The sequence below is a fragment of the Elgaria multicarinata genome, chromosome 1 (assembly GCF_023053635.1).
Source record: "Elgaria multicarinata webbii isolate HBS135686 ecotype San Diego chromosome 1, rElgMul1.1.pri, whole genome shotgun sequence".
NCBI lineage: Eukaryota > Metazoa > Chordata > Lepidosauria > Squamata > Anguidae > Elgaria > Elgaria multicarinata.
Window position 1 is genome coordinate 152705609 of NC_086171.1, and position 21253 is coordinate 152726861.

General features: G+C 45.0%; 1 protein-coding gene across 1 annotated transcript in view; it reads left to right on the forward strand.

Annotated features, from left to right (window-relative positions):
- Positions 1-8079: 8079 nt before the first annotated feature.
- POMGNT1 (protein O-linked mannose N-acetylglucosaminyltransferase 1 (beta 1,2-)) overlaps positions 8080-21253 on the forward strand; it is a 30735-nt gene continuing 17561 nt past the window's right edge. The window contains exons 1-9 of the mRNA XM_063139453.1: positions 8080-8201; positions 10151-10351; positions 15614-15719; positions 16328-16443; positions 16812-16877; positions 18376-18489; positions 18823-18940; positions 20008-20106; positions 20991-21118. Coding sequence (XP_062995523.1) covers positions 10241-10351; positions 15614-15719; positions 16328-16443; positions 16812-16877; positions 18376-18489; positions 18823-18940; positions 20008-20106; positions 20991-21118 — 858 coding nt within the window. The 5' untranslated portion in view covers positions 8080-8201; positions 10151-10240. The remainder of the gene's footprint in view (positions 8202-10150; positions 10352-15613; positions 15720-16327; positions 16444-16811; positions 16878-18375; positions 18490-18822; positions 18941-20007; positions 20107-20990; positions 21119-21253) is intronic.

Below are 21253 nucleotides of genomic sequence, written 5' to 3' on the forward strand. Positions count from 1 at the left end.
CTCAAAGTGATGTATAATATCCACATTTAAAATGAAGAGCATATAATCCAATGTATGTGAACTTGTGATGGGGGAGTGGAAGCAAACCATCTACCCACATCTCCATTTGTCTCTGGCCACACCCCAAAGGAGCAAAGGATTGCAAGAGCTAGGATCTAAACATTGGCAAAGCTACTGTTTTAAAGAGCTGCTTGGAAAGAGAATTCTGACTGTCGTGGCTTCTGAGGTCACTGTCACATTGCAACCTGACAATCTTAATAAAGATATAAGGAGAACCAAGAAGCAGTGGTATGAAGGGAGAGGTGGGGGCTAAATTTTGCATATTGGTTTGAACTAATGATTTGGCTGCAAGCTTGTAGTTCTGGTGGAGTTGCTGAAAGTGACATTGTTTCACAATATTGCCCAGAATGCTTGTCCCACTAGTCTCATTTGCACACTTGTGGAATGTAGTGGGTACTTTCTAAGGACTGGCACCATGATACATGCCATCCCAGAGTGACTTGTGTGCTACTTTCTGCACAGCCTGGGTTGTCCTGCCCCATGCACAGCTTGGGTGGACGGGGATGGGCAGGGGAATGGATGTATAATGGATGTAAATCCTTGGTTCTTCGAAACATGTAACTTTGGTTATTGGGGAATTTTAAAATGTAAAAAGAAATTAAATAAACAAGCAGTACAATCTCTTGTGTCACCTCTCAATAAAATCCCACTTTGTTCTCTTTTCTTCACATATTGCTATGGAAGCATCAAGCACATAATTTATTTCCTCGGCTTCCCAGGTTGCTCCTGGAATGGGTTGCTAGTACTATTCCCTAACCTGATGCCCTCTAAATCTGTTAGACTACAACTCCCTTAATTACCCAGCTTATGTAGTCAAACACAACCAGTGAGTATCAGGTTGGGGAAGGTAAATATCTAATACATCCAAACTTGACTACTGCAAAGATAGGATACTAAATTAGATGGCCCATTTACCTGCCCTAGGGAGCCTGCATCCATAATGTTGTATGGGGTGGCCTCCTGTTTGTTCCCACATTTGACAGGTACATGAATCTGTAATGACTAGTCATTAGCACACCAGTCCCAGCGAGCAGGAATTCCCTTCTGTCCCACAATGATTTTTATTGCATGAACATGATTGGTCACTCATGGAAGTTTGCAAGTCCTTTACACTACATCCGTCAACCTCCAGGGTGTCTTCCACACTTTTTGATTTTTATCCCATTTTTTAAAAGATCCGAGGTAACCAGATAAGGAGTATGAATCCAATATATCAGCATCACCATCTAGTGGCTGTATAGGAAACATATTGAACTTGCTGAGAAAGGAAGACCTTGATTCAAAGCATGTGTCTGCCTGTATAAAGGAGCTGAACTTATTCCCACAAAGAACCCAGAAACAAAAAACCCAGTAGGGATGCGGAATTTTAGCCTCCTGTGGTGAAGTCCTGAAACTCTGGAGAGCCGCTGCCAGTGAAAGTAATAAACACTGAGCTAGATGGACCAGTGATCTCATTTGGTATAAGGGAGCTCCCGACATTCCTAGCCTGCCTCTTCTTAGAAGCAGAATGAGGTCATTCCAACCCGTGCTCTGTAATGAAGCCTTCGCCAGTCTTGGTACATGGACTATGTTACATAGTTACATCCAAATAAATAATGGAGCAAGCCTTCAGTGAAACAGTGTAAAGCTGAAATGGAATGCTTAGCAATACCACTAAACAACACTTCAAGTAAATCCCATTTGCCCATCTTGATAAGCACTTCAGAAAAAATCAACATATACTCTTCTTTGTTTGGTTTTTTTGTTTTTGTTTTGTCTTGCTTGATCACTTACTTAATGCATTTATATCCCACTTTTCTGCCCTGAAAACAAGGATGTTTAGAATTTTAAAATACTAAAACAGAAGTTACATTATATAGAACAGGGGTTGGGAACCTTATTTGGGTGTTGGGCTGGATGACCCACATGTGTACACAGACACTGACCCCTCCATGGGTTGGATGATGTCAGTGATGGGGCTCCATGCCCTGACCTCATCTGGTCCCCAGCTGAATTGCCAGCTAGAGCTCCTCCCATTGGGGAAGGAGGGAGGCAAGGGAGGCAAAACTCTCAGCATGTTGCTGGCCCTCCCAATTGGGAAGGGGTTGGGCATACAAAGGAGAATAGCTACTGTTATCTCCAAACACTGATAACAGTGGGAATTTCTTTTCCTGCTACTAGCCTCAGATGTTGAGGTTTAGGAGAGGGGTGTGTGTTAAGGTTCTGTCAGGCTGATTGAGGGTCTCTTCAGGAGTTGATGGCATGAGCTCCTTGGCCTGGCCTTCATCTTTTCTGTCCACAAGCTGGGCTCACATGGCTCCATCGCATCTATTTCCCCCCCCCCCCTCTGCTTTGTCTCTGCGGTTTTTACTTCTATTTCATAAGCGCTGCAAGGGCTCCAGCACACACGGTCCCTTTCATGGTCCCTTGTTTGCTCTTCCACTCCACCCCCTCCAGGCTTTGTTATCTAGCGATTACTTTTAAGGTTTCATCTGTGCTCTGTTTCTGCGGACAATGAGGTGCGGGGGGATTGGAGCACTAAAAAGTCCATTCAACCAACTAACAAGTCCCTACAATAACATGCTGGAGGAGAAGAACCACCCTGCCCTCACCTTTCAGCAGCAAGACTCCATTAGCACACATCCCTGACAAAGAAAAAAGTGAGAGGGGAAAATAATCCAGACTTTCTCCGCACCAAAATAAAATGCAAAGAGGGGGGGAAGGGGCGAGATGAGTGCAGGACAGGGACATCATGTGAGTACCATGCTGCAAAAGCACATACCAGGAATGTCAAGTGTGCGATAAATCACTGGTGTGATGGAGCTCACAATTCTTAAATAACATTGCCCTTGCTTAGTAAAGGATGAGTTTTACAAGGTTGTTCTGCTTCTGGCCATGTTATTATGCTGCCACCCAGTGGTACAGGGATGTAATCTCCATTAGATATCTTCCTTAAATGATTGCTATCGCTTGTAATAGCCCAGTATTTGCATACTCAGGATCTGTATAAGCTCAGTACATGGAAGCAGAAGCAGGAATATGAAGTCCCTGCTTCACACACACACATACCCCATTGTTTTTACTGAGTGCACAAATCCTATGTGTGCACAACAGCCTTGTAAATAAGCCCATAAAAGTTACTAGCCTGCAAAATGTTTTACTAGCCTATCAGAGGAGAGACAGTTTTTCATCCTTCCTGCAGCATTAGGCATGCCAAAATCTGGTGCTGGATGTGCTTGAAGGAGCGTTTCCTCTTCTGGCAGCTTGTTTGGTTTTAATACTAGACACAGAGGAAAGATGAAGTGACCCATTTCTCCTTCACCAGCTCAGCTCACTCACCTGCATGAAACTCCTTGTCAGGGAAGTGCTTATAGCTATCAAGCATAAATCCAAGCCCATATTGGAATACTCCTTAATATTTACTGATGTACACGTTCTTTTAAACTATCTATCTGCTTCCTGGGACTTAACATAGGGTCATCATAAATGGATTCTCTGTGCCCCTCTGATAGCTAAATGTCTCATATTACAACAGTGGAAGTATAAATGCTCCCTATCTATAATGCAATGGACGAAACACCCTACAACACTTTCAATATTTGAATGGGCGATGTATAGATGACACCTGCAAATTATTTGGGTATTTGGCCTGCTTTCGTTGAAGTTTATGTATAGTTTTTAGAAATCTGTATTTTCATACACACACATTTCATATGTATGCATTAGAATTGATATATTCAAATCTATGTAGCCACATTTCCTTCCTTTCTTTTCTTAAGTTGAAATTTTATAATAAAATAAGTTAAAAATGCAACCCTGATTACCCAATGAAATGGATTGGTCATGGGCTCAGAAGACAAAAGAAAGTACTTCTTCCCATGTTGATAGTCAACTTGAGGAATTAACCACAAATGAGAGAGGACCATTTGTTTCAATAGTTTGTTTTTTAAAAAGAATTAGGTTAATTCATGAAGGACAAATCTATGAGAGGCAGCTACAATAGCTAAAAGGAACCTTTTTGTGTATGTGCAATATGCCTCTGAATATTAGATACTGGAGACAAACAAGAGATTATGTCGTTAGCTTTAATGCCCTAAAGCAGGGCTGAGCAACTTGTGCCCATCCAGATGTTTTAGCCTACAACTCATATGATCCCTCACTATTGGTTACGCTGGTTAGGGCTGATGGGAGTTGTAGGCCAAAACATCAGGGATGCCAGAAATCGTCCATCTCTCTAGCTGCTGGTGCTGGAAAGAGTTTAGGCCTATGATGCTAAACACAGTTGCTAGGAAGTAAGTCCCATTAAATGAATGGGACTTTTTTGAAGAGACAGGCATACAATAGTTATTATTTATTTATTTATTACATTTTTATACCGCCCAATAGCCGAAGCTCTCTGGGCAGTTCACAAAAATTAAAACTATAATAAAACAACCAACAGGTTAAAAACACAAATACAAAATACAGTATAAAAAGCACAACCAGGATAAAACCATGCAGCAAAAATTGATATAAGATTAAAATACAGAATTAAAACAGTAAAATTAAAATTTAAGTTAAAATTAAGTGTTAAAATACTGAGCGAATAAAAAGGTCTTCAGCTGGCGACGAAAGCAGTACAGTGTGGGCGCCAGGCGGACCTCTCTGGGGAGCTCATTCCACAACCGGGGTGCCACAGCGGAGAAAGCCCTCCTCACTTCCTTTGGCAGGGGCTCACGGAGAAGAGCCCCTGTAGATGATCTTAAGGTCTGGGCAGGTACATATGGGAGTGTTAGCAGAACCACCTCCAGAATGGCGTTCCTTCAAAAAACCTGGCCCCAAACCATTTAGGGCTTTGAATGTCAATACCAGCACTTTGAATTGGGCCCGGACCTGGACTGGCAGCCAATGAAAGGACTGTCTCGCCAGCCAGTCCCTGTTAGTAAACGGGCAGCCCTGTTTTGTACCAGCTGAAGTTTCCAGACTGTTTTCAAAGGCAGCCCCACGTATAACACATTGCAATAATCCAAACGAGAGGTTATCAGAGCATGGATAACTGTAGCTAGGCTATCTCTGTCCAGATAAGGGCGTAGTTGGTATATCAACCTAAGCTGATAAAAGGTGCTCCTTGCCACTGAGTTCACCTGTGCCTCAAGTGACAATTCTGGATCCAAGAGCACCCGCAAACTACGGACCCAATCCTTTAGGGAGAGTGCAACCCCGTCCAGGACAGGGCAAACATCACCTCGTCGGACAGATGAACCACCCGCTAACAGTACCTCCGTCTTGTCTGGATTGAGTCTCAGTTCGTTAGCCCTCATCCAGTCCATTACCGTGCCCAGGCACTGGTTCAGAACAGCCACTGCCTCACCTGGGTTTGATGAAAAGGAAAGGTAGAGCTGGGAATTATCCGCATATTGATGACACCTCCGGATGACATCTCCGGATAACCTCCTCCAGCAGCTTCATGTATATGTTAAACAGCATAGGGGATAAGATAAGAGCCCTGTGGAACCCCATGGCTTAGGAGCCACAGCACAGAGCAATAATCCCCCAGCACCACCTTCTGGAATCGGCCATCCAAGTAGGAGCGGAACCACTGCAACACAGTACCTCCAACTCCCAGCTCAGACAACATATCCAGAAGGATACCATGGTCGATGGTATCGAAAGCCAGTGAGAGGTCCAAGAGAACCAACAGGGTCGCACTCCCCGTCTCTCTCCAAGCAAAGGTCATCCCACAGGGCGACCAAGGCAGTTTCCATTCCAAAACCAGGCCTGAAACCCAATTGAAATGGATCTAGATAATCTGTTTCAGTCAAGAGTGCCTGGAGTTGTCCTGCAACCACCCGCTCAAGCACCTTGCCCAGGAATGGGATGTTCGTCACCAGCCTATAGTTTTTAACATCTTCCCGGTCCAGGTTTGGCTTTTTCAGGAGTGGTCTAATTACCGCCTCTTTTAAAGAGGCCAGCACCACTCCCTCTCTCAAGGAGGCATTTACAACCTCCTGGACCCAGCCGGCGATCCCCTTGTTAATTGATGTAATAAGCCATGAAGGGCAAGGGTCAAGCACACAGGTGGTCGACCAGACTTGGCCAAGCACCTTGTCCACAACCTCAGGCCTCAATAACTGAAACTCATCCAATAAAACTGGCCCAGACGGCGCTCTGAATGCCTCTATTAGTGGAACTGCATTAAGTGTGGTGTCCAACTTAAGACGAATCTGAGCGACTTTATCTTCAAAGTGCCATGCAAACTCATCACAGCGTGCTACCGAGGGTTCAACCATCTCACGCCCTGGCCCAGAGTGTAACAGGCTGCAAACCACCCGGAAAAGTTCCGCTGGATGGCACTGAGAAGATGCAATGCTAGTAGAAAAGAACTGTCTCTTTGCCACCCTCACAGCCACAGAGTAGGCTCGATAGTGAGCTCTAACCCGTGTTCGATCAGACTCAGCACGAGTTTTCCTCCACCTGCGTTCCAGCTGTCTCCCCTCTTGCTTCATTGCCCTCAGCTCAGGTGTATACCAAGGAGCTGACCGGGCTCTGCTCAGAGGGAGAGGATGCTTGGGCACGATCATGTCAACCGCCCGAGTCATCTCTGCATTCCACAGAGCGACCTGGGCTTTGACAGGAGCACCGGCCTTATCAGCAGGAAAATCCCATAGAGCCCTCTGGAATCCATCGGAGTCCATTAGCCTCTGGGGGTGGACCATTTTAATACATCCCCCACCCTTGCAGAGGGGAAAGGCCGCCGAGAGTCTAAACCTCAATAGGAAGTGATCCGACCATGACAAGGGGGTGGATGTTAGTTCCCCCACTTCCAGATCACCATCCTCCTGTCCAGTCGAGAAAACCAGATCAAGCATGTGTCCGTTTGCATGCATTGGGCCAGTGACATGTTGAGACAGCCACATGGTTGTCATGGAAGCCATGAAGTCCTGAGCCGCTCCGGATACAGCAGCCTCGGCATGGAAGTTGAGATCCCCCATAACCACCATCCTGGGGGTCCTCAACACCAGGTCCGAGACAACCTCCATCAGCTCAGGCAGGGAGACTGTTGGGCAGCGGGGTGGGTGGATGGTACACCAGCAGAATCCCTAATCTGTCTCGAGTACCTAACACACAGTACAGACACTCAAAATCAGCACTCGAATGAACAGGAAGCCTAGAGAGGGAGATTGTATTCCTATAGACCACGGCAACCCCCCCTCCCCAGCCCTCGAGTCTGTGCTGGTGCTGCACCGAGTACCCAGGAGGGCAGAGCTGGGTGAGAGTAACACCCACCCAGGTCTCAGTGATACATACCAGGTCAGCCTCCTCATCCACAATCAAATCATGGATGAGGGAGATTTTATTTTGGACTGACCTGGCATTCAGCCGCTGAACCAGAAGAGGGAACAGCTGTAAGGAATATGGCCACCTGTTTTCTCTTTTGGGGCACCACCCAATGCATGAAGAGGGAATTTCACCAGGGGGTGCTTGCATAGAAACGACACCTGCTGAATTTCCCTTTTCAATACAACTGTTAAAAGATATAGGAGCCCTGTCCTTCCTTCCATATGATCACCCTACAGAAAAAAGGTCCTACAACTCCCAGCATTCCCCAGCCCGCTGTGCTTAGAACTGTAGGCCTTTTTCCGTCTAAACCTGCATAGGATGGGGCCCTCAGCCAATCTTATCCTGCTCCTCTTTTGCGCACTTGCCCTTCCCCGCGGAAAGCACCGCGCAACAGGCGAGGGGCGCCTGCGTCGTGTCCCCCGCCGGTGGCTTGACGCACAGCAGAACCCTATCCCGCCTTTCGAGGGCGGAGCCAAAGCTTTCCATAGCCAACTACGCTTCGCGGCAGGGCTGCTCTTCTGTCCCCTCCCCACCCCCCCTACAAACGGAGGCCTCGCCTTCTCCGCCTCCTCTTTCGGCGCTCCGCCTTTCCACCACCTCTTCTTCTGACCGGGCTAGTCGCCTTGCCTGAGCCGTCTCCTTTAAGAGCGCGCTGCTAGCAGAATATCCCGCGCCGGAAGCCGAGAGGCATGTCGGTGTCAGGCTGGCGGAGAAGATCCCTGTGACTGGTCAGAGAAAGGGGAGCAGCAGCAGTTGCTGCCGCTGCCGACACCGCCGTGGCATGAGCTCTGGACTGCGCCTGCCTACGGGCAGAGCTCTGATCTCCGCACCCTTTCAAGGCAGTAAGTAGATATGTCCCTTTGGGACTCTGTGTGTGTGTACATGAGAGAGAATCGGATGATCCTCTTTTCCAGGGCTCTTATGATCCGTTTTGCATGATCCACCCCCTTCCGTTGTTGTTGTCTGGTTTGGTTTTGGCGTCCCCCTTCCCAACTCACTTCGCTTGACGCTGCTGCAAAGCGACCCCGTCTCCTCGGTCTGCCCTTACTAACGGGTGGGTAATAGTGGTTATGGAGATCTTCTAGATTCTCAAGTATTGCGCTTGAGCGTGGTTTTAAATCTCTCACAGCCTCCCTGTGCCTTTCACAAGGCAGCCATCCCTCATTTCCTCCCCTCCCCCTTCCCGCCCCGCTCCAAATTTAGGGCCTGAATGCATTGGGTTCCATTGATTCCAGTGACTGCAACGCTGCTTTCCATTCGCTTGCCATTGAGGCTTGTGAAGGGTGTTGAAAATGGGTCGCGATGGATTAAAAAGTAACTGTGGAAACATCCTTGGATTCGTTGCAGCGCCCCAGCGACGGTGCCCCCAGATACGTTTGTTTCGCTTTGTGTGATGAAAGTGGTTGCTTTCGGTGTGATTCTGATGGTGTTTATTTGGAGGCAGATGTCATTGTTTTCAACATGGTTTATTTCTGTGCAAAGCTACTTAAGGTTGCAGCTAAATAAAGGGCTTAGTTGCTGCTCCCACTCTTGTCCCTCTTGTGTTAAGGAGGGTAAAGATTCTCCCTTGGGATAAGCACACATAATCAGCTTAGGTTTTGGCAAATGTGCAGTAGGCTTCCATCTTCCAACAGGAAACTACATTATACTGAATCAGTCCCTTGGTCCATCTATCTCTCACAGGCAGTGGAGGCTGGTGGCTCCCAAGTCAGTGGGGTGATGAATCTGCTCCAGGGTTCAGTCAGAACTCTAAAGGAGCTATCCATGGTGATTCACTGCCCCACTGACATGGGAGCTACCAGCTTCCACTGCCCACAGAGGAGAGGGTGCAGTGGTACAGCCTTCACCAACCTGATGCCCTCCAAGTGGTTTGCACTACAGCTTCCATCAGCCCCTAGCCAGCATGGCAAATGGTCAGGAACCTAGGAAGCTGTCATCCAAGACATCTGGAAGATGCTCAGTTGGAGAAGATTGCTCCACCATGATTCTCTCCTTGTCCTACCTGTTGTACTGTCTAAGTCTGTAATACTTACAGAACATATTCCGTATCTCTCTGAAGATTTTGTTGTTCTGCATCTTTCTGTCCAAACTGTACAAAATGTGGCTCTAACAATAAAATGGGTTGGGGACATGAATAGGGCCCTCAGCCCTTTGCTTGGCTTCCCTCTCTTCCGATATTCTTCAGCTCCTAATGCTTCCTGGCAAAGGACTCCCCACATTCCTGACTTTCTTCGCACCTGCTCCCTGCCAAACTATTACATTTTGCTAACTTCCCAACATTGTAAATTATGTAAGTTAAACATTTATGTCCATTTGCCCGTTTTAAAATTGTGCCGAAACTAAGCTGCCTTGACATATTTATTTATTTATTTAAACATTTTTATCCTGCCCTGTATCACTAGGATCTCAGGGCGGCATACAGATAAAATTATACAACAATATAAAACAATAAATATACACAGCTAAAAACAAATTAAACCATTAATCGAGCTAAAACCAGTTTAGAATTTAAGAGCAGTAAAACCAAATAAACAGTTAAAACAATGTGCAGGCTTGGTGAATTTAGCCTTCAAAAGCTTTGTTAAAAAGCCGTGTCTTTAGTTGGCACTTGAATAAAGTCAGTGTTGGCATCAGTCGGGCCTCCAAGGGGAGGGCATTCCACAGTCGGGGTGCCACGACAGAGAATGCCCTCTCCCGTGTCCCACCATAGCTGGATTAACAGATTTTGGGAACAGGATATGATTCTCTATGCATTTCACTGCTTTAACTTCTGCTTTCTGTGCCTTGCCAGGTTTCATTGCTAGAACGTAACCAGAGGAGAGCAGATGCTCAGAGCTGCCTCATGTAGCTGGCCACCTCTGTCCGTTTTGCCCTTGCTACAATGGATGAGTGGAAACCCAACCCACCAGCCAAGCCATGGAAGAAGCGCAGCTGGTACCTGGCCTGGAAGTACAAGCTAACAAACCAGAGGGCACTAAGGAGGCTGTGTCAGGTGAGACGCGTTCCTGCCCACCCTTCCTTCTGCTCAGGCTACTGGGGTAGCACCGTCCCTTATGTCTGGCTAAAATTAGAGGAGATAATCAGCTTTAAATGCTTCTGGTTCATGGAGCCGCTTTGCTCAAGGGGTAGAAAACCTCTACGCATGGTTGTTATAGAACTAGTATACGAATTAGTAATTGTTATTGGTAATTGTTCTTTGTTTATGATATATTTAGTTCTTCTTGCTGTAGTTTTTAAATTTATGAAGTTAATAAAACGTACATATATAAAACTATGAATATAACGAGGAGGAGGAGGTAGTGGTAAATTGATTAAAGTGATTGGGGAAAGAGTATACCTATGCAAATAAGCAGATACTGCAGCCTTTCGCTTAAAAATACAGAATCCTGTGCATTTCACAAGCATGAGCTCTTGTTCAGGCAAGTCTATGAAAAGTCTTAAGTCTTGGCTGCAAGGTGCCATGGGATATTTATATCTCTTTGCTGCAACAGTAAAGTGCATGTACTCTTCTGAAATTGTTACTGCTAAATATTCATGTAGCATTCTAGATTTTGTCCAATTAGCCTAGTTTCCTGACTGCGGGCCAGGTGCATGTGGGTCTCTTGTAATTCCACATTGGCCATAATCATTTCATCTGATGGCATGTTTTGTAAAAGGTAAATGGAGACTGACAGTGCAGTCCTACACATATAGGCTCAGAAGTAAGTCCCACTGAGTTCAATAAGGCTTATTCTCAGCTAAATGGGTATAAGATTGCAGCCTCGGAGACTTAACCCAGGTTGCTTGGAATCTATGGTAAGGTGGGATTTGACCCCGAGGCCTGCACATCCCGACATAACAGTCTGCCCAATAGATAGTATTGGCTCTAAAATAGTGTATCTAGAGAGCAGAATCTTCCTATTATTATTATTATTTATTTATTTATTTATTTATTTATTTATATAGCACCATCAATGTACATGGTGCTGTACGGAGTAAAACAGTAAATTGCAAGACCCTGCCGCATAGGCTTACAATCTAATTTGGTCACTGTACAACATTTCTGCAGATGCCTTTTGTGTTACGTAGGAAACTGCCTTTGCTTATACTAGACCAGACTATAATAAATAGTCCGACCTGCTATATTGTACATCACCCTCAAAGTGTCATACAATAAAATCACAACATAAGAAGCCCTTCAGAGCATTTTTTAAAAAGAGGCCAGATACAATTTTAAAAGCCTTACTGCCTGTCTAAAACTCAATAGGGATGAAACCAGGGTGGATTTGATTTAAATCATGATTTAAATCCCTACTCACAATTTAAATCACTACTCAGAAAGACTCAATTTAATCATGTGACTTCCCCTCCCCCCAAAAAAGCGCACTCATCCTCACTATATTTTACACAACTCAGAGTTACCAAAGACTCATTCTTGCTGGTATAATCTTAATATTTACAACCAGATGAAGGTTTCATTTTTAGAATAGCAACTTTTCAGATTAGTTTTACAGTTATATAAAAAAATACTGATTTGGTTATACTATTAGAAATACATCATAGATAGATAATTATGAAATTATTGTGAGGTGAGCTATCTCCAGTTTAATAGGTTAATCATTCATATTTGGACAACTTTTCTGCTGTACTTTATTGGAAGGAGAAAAATAATCTTACAGAAACCTCTGGAAGAGCATGACATTGTGAATGGATTAATGGAATGCATTTACCAAAAAATTTAAACAGCCTCATGCTACATAATTAAAAACTAATCCTTATTTCATGATGAATAACCTTTGGGCTATAATGTATCTTAAATAGAAAACTATCTTTAGATAGATTTTTCCTCAAAAAGCATTTTATTTTTAAAAAAATCCAATTTATATATAAAAAAACATTTTTTTAATTTTTTTTAAAAATCACTGATTTTTATCCACCCTGGATGAAACCAACCTGACTTCCCTTGGATGGGAGTTCCACAGTCAAGATACTGCTACAGAAATGGCCCTGTCTCAGGTGATGATGAAGAAGAATTACATTTCTATACCGCCTCATAGCCATGAAGCTCTGTGAGTGGTTTACAAGAATTCATAAAAATACAAAGTACAACGTAATAAAAATAGACCACTGAATCAGGAGTTAAGATTCCAATGGGATAAAGGCAAAAGTTGGCCTTGGTTAGAGCAGTCAATATGAACTGCAGCCTGGATGCTGGTAGAAGGGATGCAGGTGCCCCCACTAAGTCAATTGGTCTGGGTTAAACACTGCTGGCATGATTGTGGGAGATGGCTTGCTCTTTCCCAAAAGATGAAGGGAGACGATATGAGCTCTTTTAGCCAATGAAACTTTTCCTGGCATGAATGGATGGGAAGAGTTTGACTTGCTAGAACTTCTCCATATAACACAGATTGTAAATGCATAGGAGCCCTGCAGAAAAATGTTTGGCCTTCAGTCCCCTCACTACCCAACCCTTCCCTTTGGGCTAAGTGTTCTTAAAAGCATAGAATGATGGACACGTTTCTGGCTCGATTCAAGACACTGTTCCTATGAGCTCATGTGGACTTTGGTGTTTCAATATATCCTATCAACATTAGCTCACATCCTTTTCTACTCTCTATGGAAAGGGGAATAGCTCAGTGCAGAAAGTCCCAGGATTAATCTTCGTCATCTCTAGTTAAAAAGAGTGAGACAGCAGTTCACGAGAAAAAAACATTGCTAGTCAGAACAGACAACACTGAGATAGATGGACAAATAGATCTGCCCGTGGTGATCATGCCTTGATTACTTATCATTAAAGACTACTGTCACACAATCTATGCAGTGCTGCCATTGAAAAAGTGTTTGGAAACTACAGCTAGTGCAAAATATGGCAGACAGACTGTTGCTTGGCTTTAGAGATCTATACAGCTTGGGCCCAGGATATCTGAAGATCTGCTTCCTCCTGTATGAGCCTGCCCATAATTTGAGATCTTCATCAGAGGCTCAGTTGCCTGTCCGACCACCAAGAAAGGTTACGTTGGTACATGGGGCATCTATGTCTGCTGTTTTAGAACAGGTCTTTTAGGAAATACATTTTTTACTTAAATTGTTTTTAGCTGTTTACATTGTTCACATTTTTCTATGTTAAACATTTGTCGTGATCATAGCAGCTTGAGAAAGTCTCAGCAGCCTTTTTCCCACCTTTTGTGTCAACTGGATGGGTTGCAAGATTCCTAGTGGTTCCATATGCCCGATGGCAATTCACCTGGGGCCCAAAAAGGAACTGAACTGAGTCATGGGTTCACAGCCCTGTTCTTGAAACAACTATACTGGCTTCCAATTTGTTGCCAAGCCCAGCACAGGGAACATAGATAGGGTCTTCTTGCCCATCATTGGCTTCCTTGTAACCAAACCTCTTAAACTTTTTCCAGTTCTTGGCTTAATTTTGAGAAACTTCCTTTGCATATCTATCCCAAGGCCAGGACATAAAAAGACGGCTAGAGGAGCATGGAATGGAAAATGATTCTCCCTTCCCCCAAAAAACCCCAATTCCTCCGTTCCAATTTGTTTTTAAAGTACATAAGGACCTCAGCGACTAGCACTGATTTTCTCAAGCGTCTGTCTTTAGAATCCATCCAGCTGCCTTAAAGGAACTGACATTGCAATGGGCGGAGAGGCATGACAAATATATTTCAATATCTTGACTGGATCCCATGTCTCAAAATAGCAAGTTGAATACAAAGCTGTCAATGTTGTGGGGAAAGCTGACACCGTAATTGCACAGAGGCAGGGCTCTTCAAGTTCAGGTTCCCATAGAAACCTGTGTTGCCCTGTACTCTTGCATCGTAGGAAGGTTGTTCACTAGTATGCATGTTGTGGCAATGTCACATCCCTTGCAAATCCCAGCACCATAATAATGTAATGGAAGCAGTGCTAAGATAAATCTGAAACTTATAAATCTGAAACGTATGTCTCTGGCTGCTGGACAACCTGAGTGGCAGTACAAAAATATTTCACTGTCCTCAGTATTTAATGAGAAAATAGTAGATTTAGGGACTATATAATGTGTAGTCTTGGCTCACCTGAGGTAATCCTGCCACAGTTTGTGCGGACACAACAACTCCCGATTCTTACTAAGCAGTTGGTTTATACTGACCTGAACACTTCAGTTTATGTTAATTTAAATCCATGTTGGCAACTGGTCAACTTTATATTGTAAAATGACAAGCTGATATTAAACACAGATGCGTATATGACAACATGGTTGCATCCTGTGCTATATTTTGAGCTGCCTGCTATGATTGCAGTCATACAGATATTTTTCAACACTAATTTAAGAGGACCCAAATGTTTGCCGTGTGTGTGTTTTAATTCTTACAATAGGGGTGTAAGAACCTGGAATTGACTCTTAGTGAGCTGAAGTTCATCACCCCTGCCTTAAAATAATTTTCATTCAAACTAGCCTAGCCGTTTGCTATTGTTACCTGATATACCCTAACCTGACTTTTCATAAATGGGATTGAGATCCTTAGTAAGCAGAGCAACTTTTCCTCTCGGATCAGAGTGAAGTGATCTGGAATTGCAAATGAAGCTTCTTGGAAATCCAGGCTAGCTGGTAGATGTTTTGTGACATCCATATGTTAGAAACAGGCTTTGAATGCTGCATATTTTGTCGCTAACATTTCACAACCGCCTTGTGGCATGCAAGTGCGCTCTTCTGAAGGCAGTTCATATGAAGAGCTGTGTGCCACTAGACAATATTGCCATTATCCAATGTGGGAAGGCATGTACTGTTTGTGTCACATCACGAGATTGACCCTGAACTGATTTCCATCTCCAAATGTCAACAATTCAGTTCTAAGGAATATAAATGCTGGCTACTTCTGGGGGGGGAATGGGAGGCATCAACAGTAGCCAGTGTAGTCAGTGCTGCTTCTTTATGCAGAGGAGAAGGAAGATGTGATTGTGAGTAAGGTGCCTTTATGAAGCCCACAAGAATGGAAGGTGAGACAAAATTTCGCAGAACAGGCTAGGTCCCAGGGAAGTAGCAGAGACCAAGATTCACCTGTGAAGAGCGAGGTGAAAGGTACAGCCAAAGAGAGTCCAAAAGCTCTTGATCTGCTGCTTAGCTAATGTTACATATTTGCCTTTGTGTCCTCCGTAGCATCCATGCTGGGGATAATATGTGGTCTAATTTTGGATTCTGCTTGCAGCGTCTTTTAAAACTGAATGACTTTAAGCATTGTATCCAGTGCTTTGTTTTTTATGATCTGATGTGGACGCTTTTGCCTTGCAGATGGGGGCCGTCCTCTTCTTGCTAGTGACTGTTATAGTGAACATAAAGCTGATTTTGGACACTAGAAGAGCAGCCAATGAAGAGGAGGAGTCTGCTCAAGATTATGGTGAGTACAAAGTGTTGCAACTGGATGGCGGCAGTAGAATGTGCTTTTGATTTATTTAATATTATATTCATTCATTCGTTCATTCATTCATGGGTCAGGAGTTCTATTTATTTATAAAAAAACATTCCTAAACCATCTTTTGGCCCTAAAGCCAAGTCCCAGTATGCTCCAGCAAGACGTGCTGGCTAGGGCATGCTGAGAATTGTAGGACCTTTTTCTGTCTAAGCATGCATAGGATGGCATCCTTAAACAATTAACCAAATTAAAATTGGAGCTTTAAAGTCAAGAGCAGAGTTAAAACCTTCCACCTGATGTGACAGGTCTTTAAAAGCGAAGCAGAATAAAGATGTGTTTACCCACTATCTAAAAATGATCTGGGTGGGCCAGCCTCACCTTCCTTGGGAGGGAATTTCACAGAGTGTTGCCACCAAAAAGGCCCTGTTCCCTGTGACCACCAAAAAGGCCCTGTTGCCATCAACGTGCCCTCTTTTTTGGGTGGCATATACAGCAGGGCCACAGACAATGCTTGTAACTTACGGGCAATTTCATATAGGACCAGTTGGTCAGAAGCCTGAAGTGAGTTTTGTTCTCCATCTCTCTTTCCCTAGATGAAGGCTTACAGAACCTGGAGATCCCACGGCGGCCTGTCAATAATAGGAAAGTTCTGGATATTGAGGTGTATTCCAGCCGCTCCAAGGTGTACGTGGCAGTGGATGGGACAACGGTGAGGGCTTGTATTGCAGCTAGAACAGAAGATGCTATAAACAGGGCCATAGTAAAATGCTCGTGTATTTTGCTCTAAAGTAAAACACACACCTGTTTGAAATCGAGAGAGTCTACCTGTTTTACAGCAGAATCCTGTGTGTGTTCACTCAGATGTTAGTCCTGCTCTGTTCAATGGGGTTTACTCCCTCGTATGTGTGTTTAGGATTGCAAGCTTCAGATAATATTGTTTTACAGTGATAACCCTGGGTTACAGAACTTTAGCAGCTATGGAGGGATGCTCCTGGAAGGAACCTTCTCCATGGATGTGGATGGTGGCAGTGTCTAAAGTGATGGAGTATTATTGTGGTTGCTTTTATCGTAGTACAGGTTTTGGAAGATGAAGCCCGGGAGCAAGGCAGAGGCATTCATGTGATCATCTTGAATCAGGCTACGGTAAGTGATTGGAACAGGGAAACAATCCCTGCAATATTGTCATTCTGAAAGAGGGCAGCCTATTTCTTTTTTCTTGTCAGAACCAGATGTAAAGTAATTTTATTTACAATTGTATAAAAAGCTACTAATTGTAGGGCTGTCACTGAAACCAGAAATAACCGGAGCTCAGTGGTGGATTCTGGAGCCCACCCTATGGGGCCAGAAGGTTTTTCCTGGAAAAACCTTTTAAATTCAAAAAGGGGATTGGCAACTTCCTTAGATGTCCAACGCGCTGCTGGCCCTTGTTACTCCTGGGGCGAGGCGAGGGATATTGTAGAAATTCAGGTCAGGTTCAAGTGAGTGCCGATTTCTGTGAATCGAACCTGCGGATTCCACAGCAGACCAATTTTTTTTTTAGTTGTGTGGATTGCGCAGACTTGCAGACGCGTTTTTACTTTTGAAGGGATTTGCGCAGGTACGAATTATACTAATGTGCAGCTCCATTAATGCGCATTTGAAACAACCAGACTTCTCATACAAAAAAAATCTGGTCTGTCAATAAGCGGATGGAACAAAAGATGCCTGACAGTCTGTGAAACATGGATGGAGCAGATTTAGCAGAATCTGTATATCCCTGACCAAGGTTGGTTCCAGGTGTGAAAAGTGACCCTGGCAAAGTGCCCTTCATGTGCCCACCCATCTAGTGGGCATAGCGCCAGCAGCCCCATTGCAGGCAGCAGCCCCATTACCACAGTCTGTGACGGGAGCTTGCAGGTCACTTCCCATTTTGGCATTCCCACAGTGCCCTAAGGGGTGCTCCATTGGGGCATCACCAGTGCCAAAATGCCAGCTTCCTGTTCATCTGCTGCTGCTGGTCAGCAGACTTAACCCAAGGATTGCAGGTGGCTAGGAGGTCTCAGCTCAGGTTCTAGTGGACCCTACCAGACGCTGAGCCTTAAACAGCTGCCCAATTGTGCCACTTGCCGCTGCCACTTCTGTTTCCTTCTTGGTAAAATGGAGATAATGCATGAAGATGTGGATGTGTGCATCAGAGTCCTGTGATGCATTTAGATGCAACATGGTGAAGATGCATAGTGCCTACATTGGCTTCCTGGTGTTGCTGAATCTATTCCCAAAGTAGCAGTAGGGAATGTTTGGGAGACTCTCCCTGCATTGCCACTGATGTATCCTAGCAGTAGAGTACACGTCCATATATCCTAATGGGCAGGACTGAAGGGACAGAGACAGAACATCCCAAATACCAGCATATTTTAGCTTAAAGCTCTTACTACTACCTAGCCTTAGGAGAGGCATTTCAACCTTTTAGAATGGAGGAAAAACTGTACAAAAGCCAGGACACCCCCAGATGTTCTGTGTTCAGGGTAAAGGGGGTGGGGGCCAAGGGGAGGGGCGTGGCTATCTGAGGAACCCTGGAGGGCTAGATTTGGCCCCCAGGCGAGCCAGATTTGGCCCCCCTGTTCTAATACAACCTTCCTTTCTGTGTGTGAATGCTCAATAGGGTCATGTGATGGCAAAGCGGGTTTTTGACACCTACTCTCCCCATGAGGATGAAGCCATGGTCCTCTTCCTCAATATGGTAGCCAGAGGCCGCATCCTTATTTTCACCATTAAGGTAAGTGGCATATGGAGTCGTGAATCTTATAGATACCATTTTACCATATCTTTAAAAAGTTATCTAAGTGATTTACAAAGAGGATTAAAATGCACTTAACATATAGTGCCTCTGATGCCCAGAATACACTCTAAAATTCTGGAATTTATCAAATGCAGTTCTCTGAATGTACAAATCCAAACCTGCTGTGGCATTTTCAGTGTTTGTCTTTGTGATCAACTCAGTAGGAAGGGAGTTGTGCCGGGCCTCTCCGCTCCTGAATATAATAAAGTCTGTTCCAAAACCTCATATACTCCCTGTGTAAATAACAGGATGGGTTTTGTTCTTTTTCAGGACGAGGGCTCCTTCCACCTCAAAGACACCGCCAAGGGTCTCCTGAAGAGCTTAGGGAGCCAGATTGCAGCTTCCCTCAGCTGGAGGGACATGTGGACGTTTGTGGGAAAGAAAGGAGGTCAGAATCTGGTTTTGGCCCAAATCTCCAGGGGAGAACAGGGATGCAGGAGCGGGTTCCTGGTGGGCCAGAGGCCCTACTTTGAAAGGAACATTTAAAGGGATATGTAAGGCTGACTAGGCACTTGCTTAATTCTTCAGTAGATGCTCTGGCCTCCTCGCTTCAAGGTATAGAGACTCATGTGAGAGCTTCAGCTATTGGGCAGTATAGAAATGCAATAAATAAATAAATAATGTGGCGCACAGGCCAGAGCTCCTGCACTGTTAATACTGGTGCAGGACAGAGAACATTGGTGAGTGCAGGTTTTTACAGCTATACTGTACGGAAGAGAAAAGTCCTGCTGCCAACTTTTCATTTACTACACAGCAATTAAAAGCAGAGGCGCCTCATCCTCCAAGTAAGGATGCAAAAGATTCATGGGCTAAATCTGGCCCTCCTGGGGTTCCTCCCCCCCCCCCAGCATTTTGGCGGTTTCCTGGCTTTTGTGCAGTTCTCCCCCAACCCCCTGCTTCTCCCAAGGCTTAGTTTCTGGCAGTAAGTGCTTAAAGTTAAAATATGCTGGTATTCTGGGCCCTGCCCTGTAAGCCTGTGTACACCAGTTGCTGGGGGACATGGGTGGGAGAGCACTGTTGCACCATGTCCAACTTTGTTGGTCCCTGGTCGACAGCTGGCTTGCCACTGTGTGAACAGAGTGCTGGACTAGATGGACCCTCACTCTGATCCAGCATGGCTCTTCTTACGTTCTTATGCCTTTGATTCTGCCCACCACTGGAATATGGCCCCCAAAAAGTTTCTCCAAAGTGGAATTTGGCCATTGGGCTGAACGTGGTTCTGCACCTCTGCTTCCAGGCTGCTTTCCCTCAAGGGCTGCTTTGCTGATCTTTCTTCTGTCCCTTGAGCAACAAGCCCAAAGGAAATTCAGAAAGAGACCAGGCTTGGTTCTATTTTCTTTTCTGAGCATGATAGCTCTAGCAGGATTGTTGCAGCAGCAGCCCAGTAACAGACGGGCATGAGTAGTGAATAATAATTGACTGTCTCCTGGCCTTGACGTACCCTCTTGTCCACAGGTGAGGTCTATGGTGAGAAACATGCCAAGTCCCCGGTGCTTTCGTCATGGGGAGAGCCGGTCTTGCTGAAAACTGAAGTCCAGCTCACCTCTGTGGAAGGTATGGTCTGCTGGTTCTTCCCGGGAGGCGCTGCCATTTTAAAAGAACCTTGTTAAGACCAGATTGGAATGACCCAGCAAATCTAGAGCCAAAGGCAGGTTCAGGAAAGGCAGGAACCCGGTGTGCATTCAGAAATGGGGAACTCAGGGATAAAAATGGGATCGGGGAATCAAAACCGAGCATAAGATCTCAACTTGTAAGTATTTCTCATCTCAGAGTCTTGGGGACCCAAACAATGCGCTCTCTGTCATAGGTTTGAGGCAGGAAGGACAAGGAAGCCCGTCAGATACGCTGTAGGCCAGTGAAATAAGTCATTTTAACTTTGTCTTTCCTGCAATTGCTGCAGAAAATTGCTGGATCTGAAGTAGGGGTAATTTTGGTACAGCCGTTGTGGTTGTAGATTCCTTCATTTGATTACCTCACTGCCTCATGGCAACATTCTCTTTGTGGCTTCAGTCTTGCCTTGAAGCAAATCCAGCAAAGTGAAAGAGTTCTTTAGAACTGGGTTCTCTCTGCAGAGGAGAGTTCTCGGAGGACTCTTTTACACCATCTAAACTAGGAGTGGGCGACTGTGGGAGATCCCAGTGCCATTTTCATTCTTCCCCCTACAAGCTGCACTGGGAGGGGGAAAATAAAAGTTTAAAAATTCAAGGGCTAAATTTAGCTTGATAGCAAGCTAAATTTGACCCTTGTAGCATGCTGTAAGTGCTACAGGGAGTCACTTTGTTTCATAAAAACATTTTTTTAAATTCTGGGTACGGCAGGGGGACGCATGCAGCCCACCCCTATTATAAACCCTCAGTAGTGAAAATCTGCCTGATAGAGCGTTGTTTTTCTCAGAGTCATCTCAAGTTAATGCCCCACCGCCTCCCGTGTGTCCACAGATGCAGAATGCCACTGGCCTGATACAGAGCTGAACCGACGGCGGAAACGCTTCTGTAGTAAGGTGGAAGGTTATGGCAGTGTCTGCAGTTGCAAGGACCCCACCCCTATTGAGTTCAACCCTGACCCAGTGAGTACACCTAAGTGAGAGCTACCTTCCTCCCCAACTTCTGCCAGGAGGCTAGTTAATGAGAATGTGCAAACGCCTCCCTCCAATTCCCCAGTTAAAAACTGAGCAACTGCATTGAGCACTAGACATGGCGTG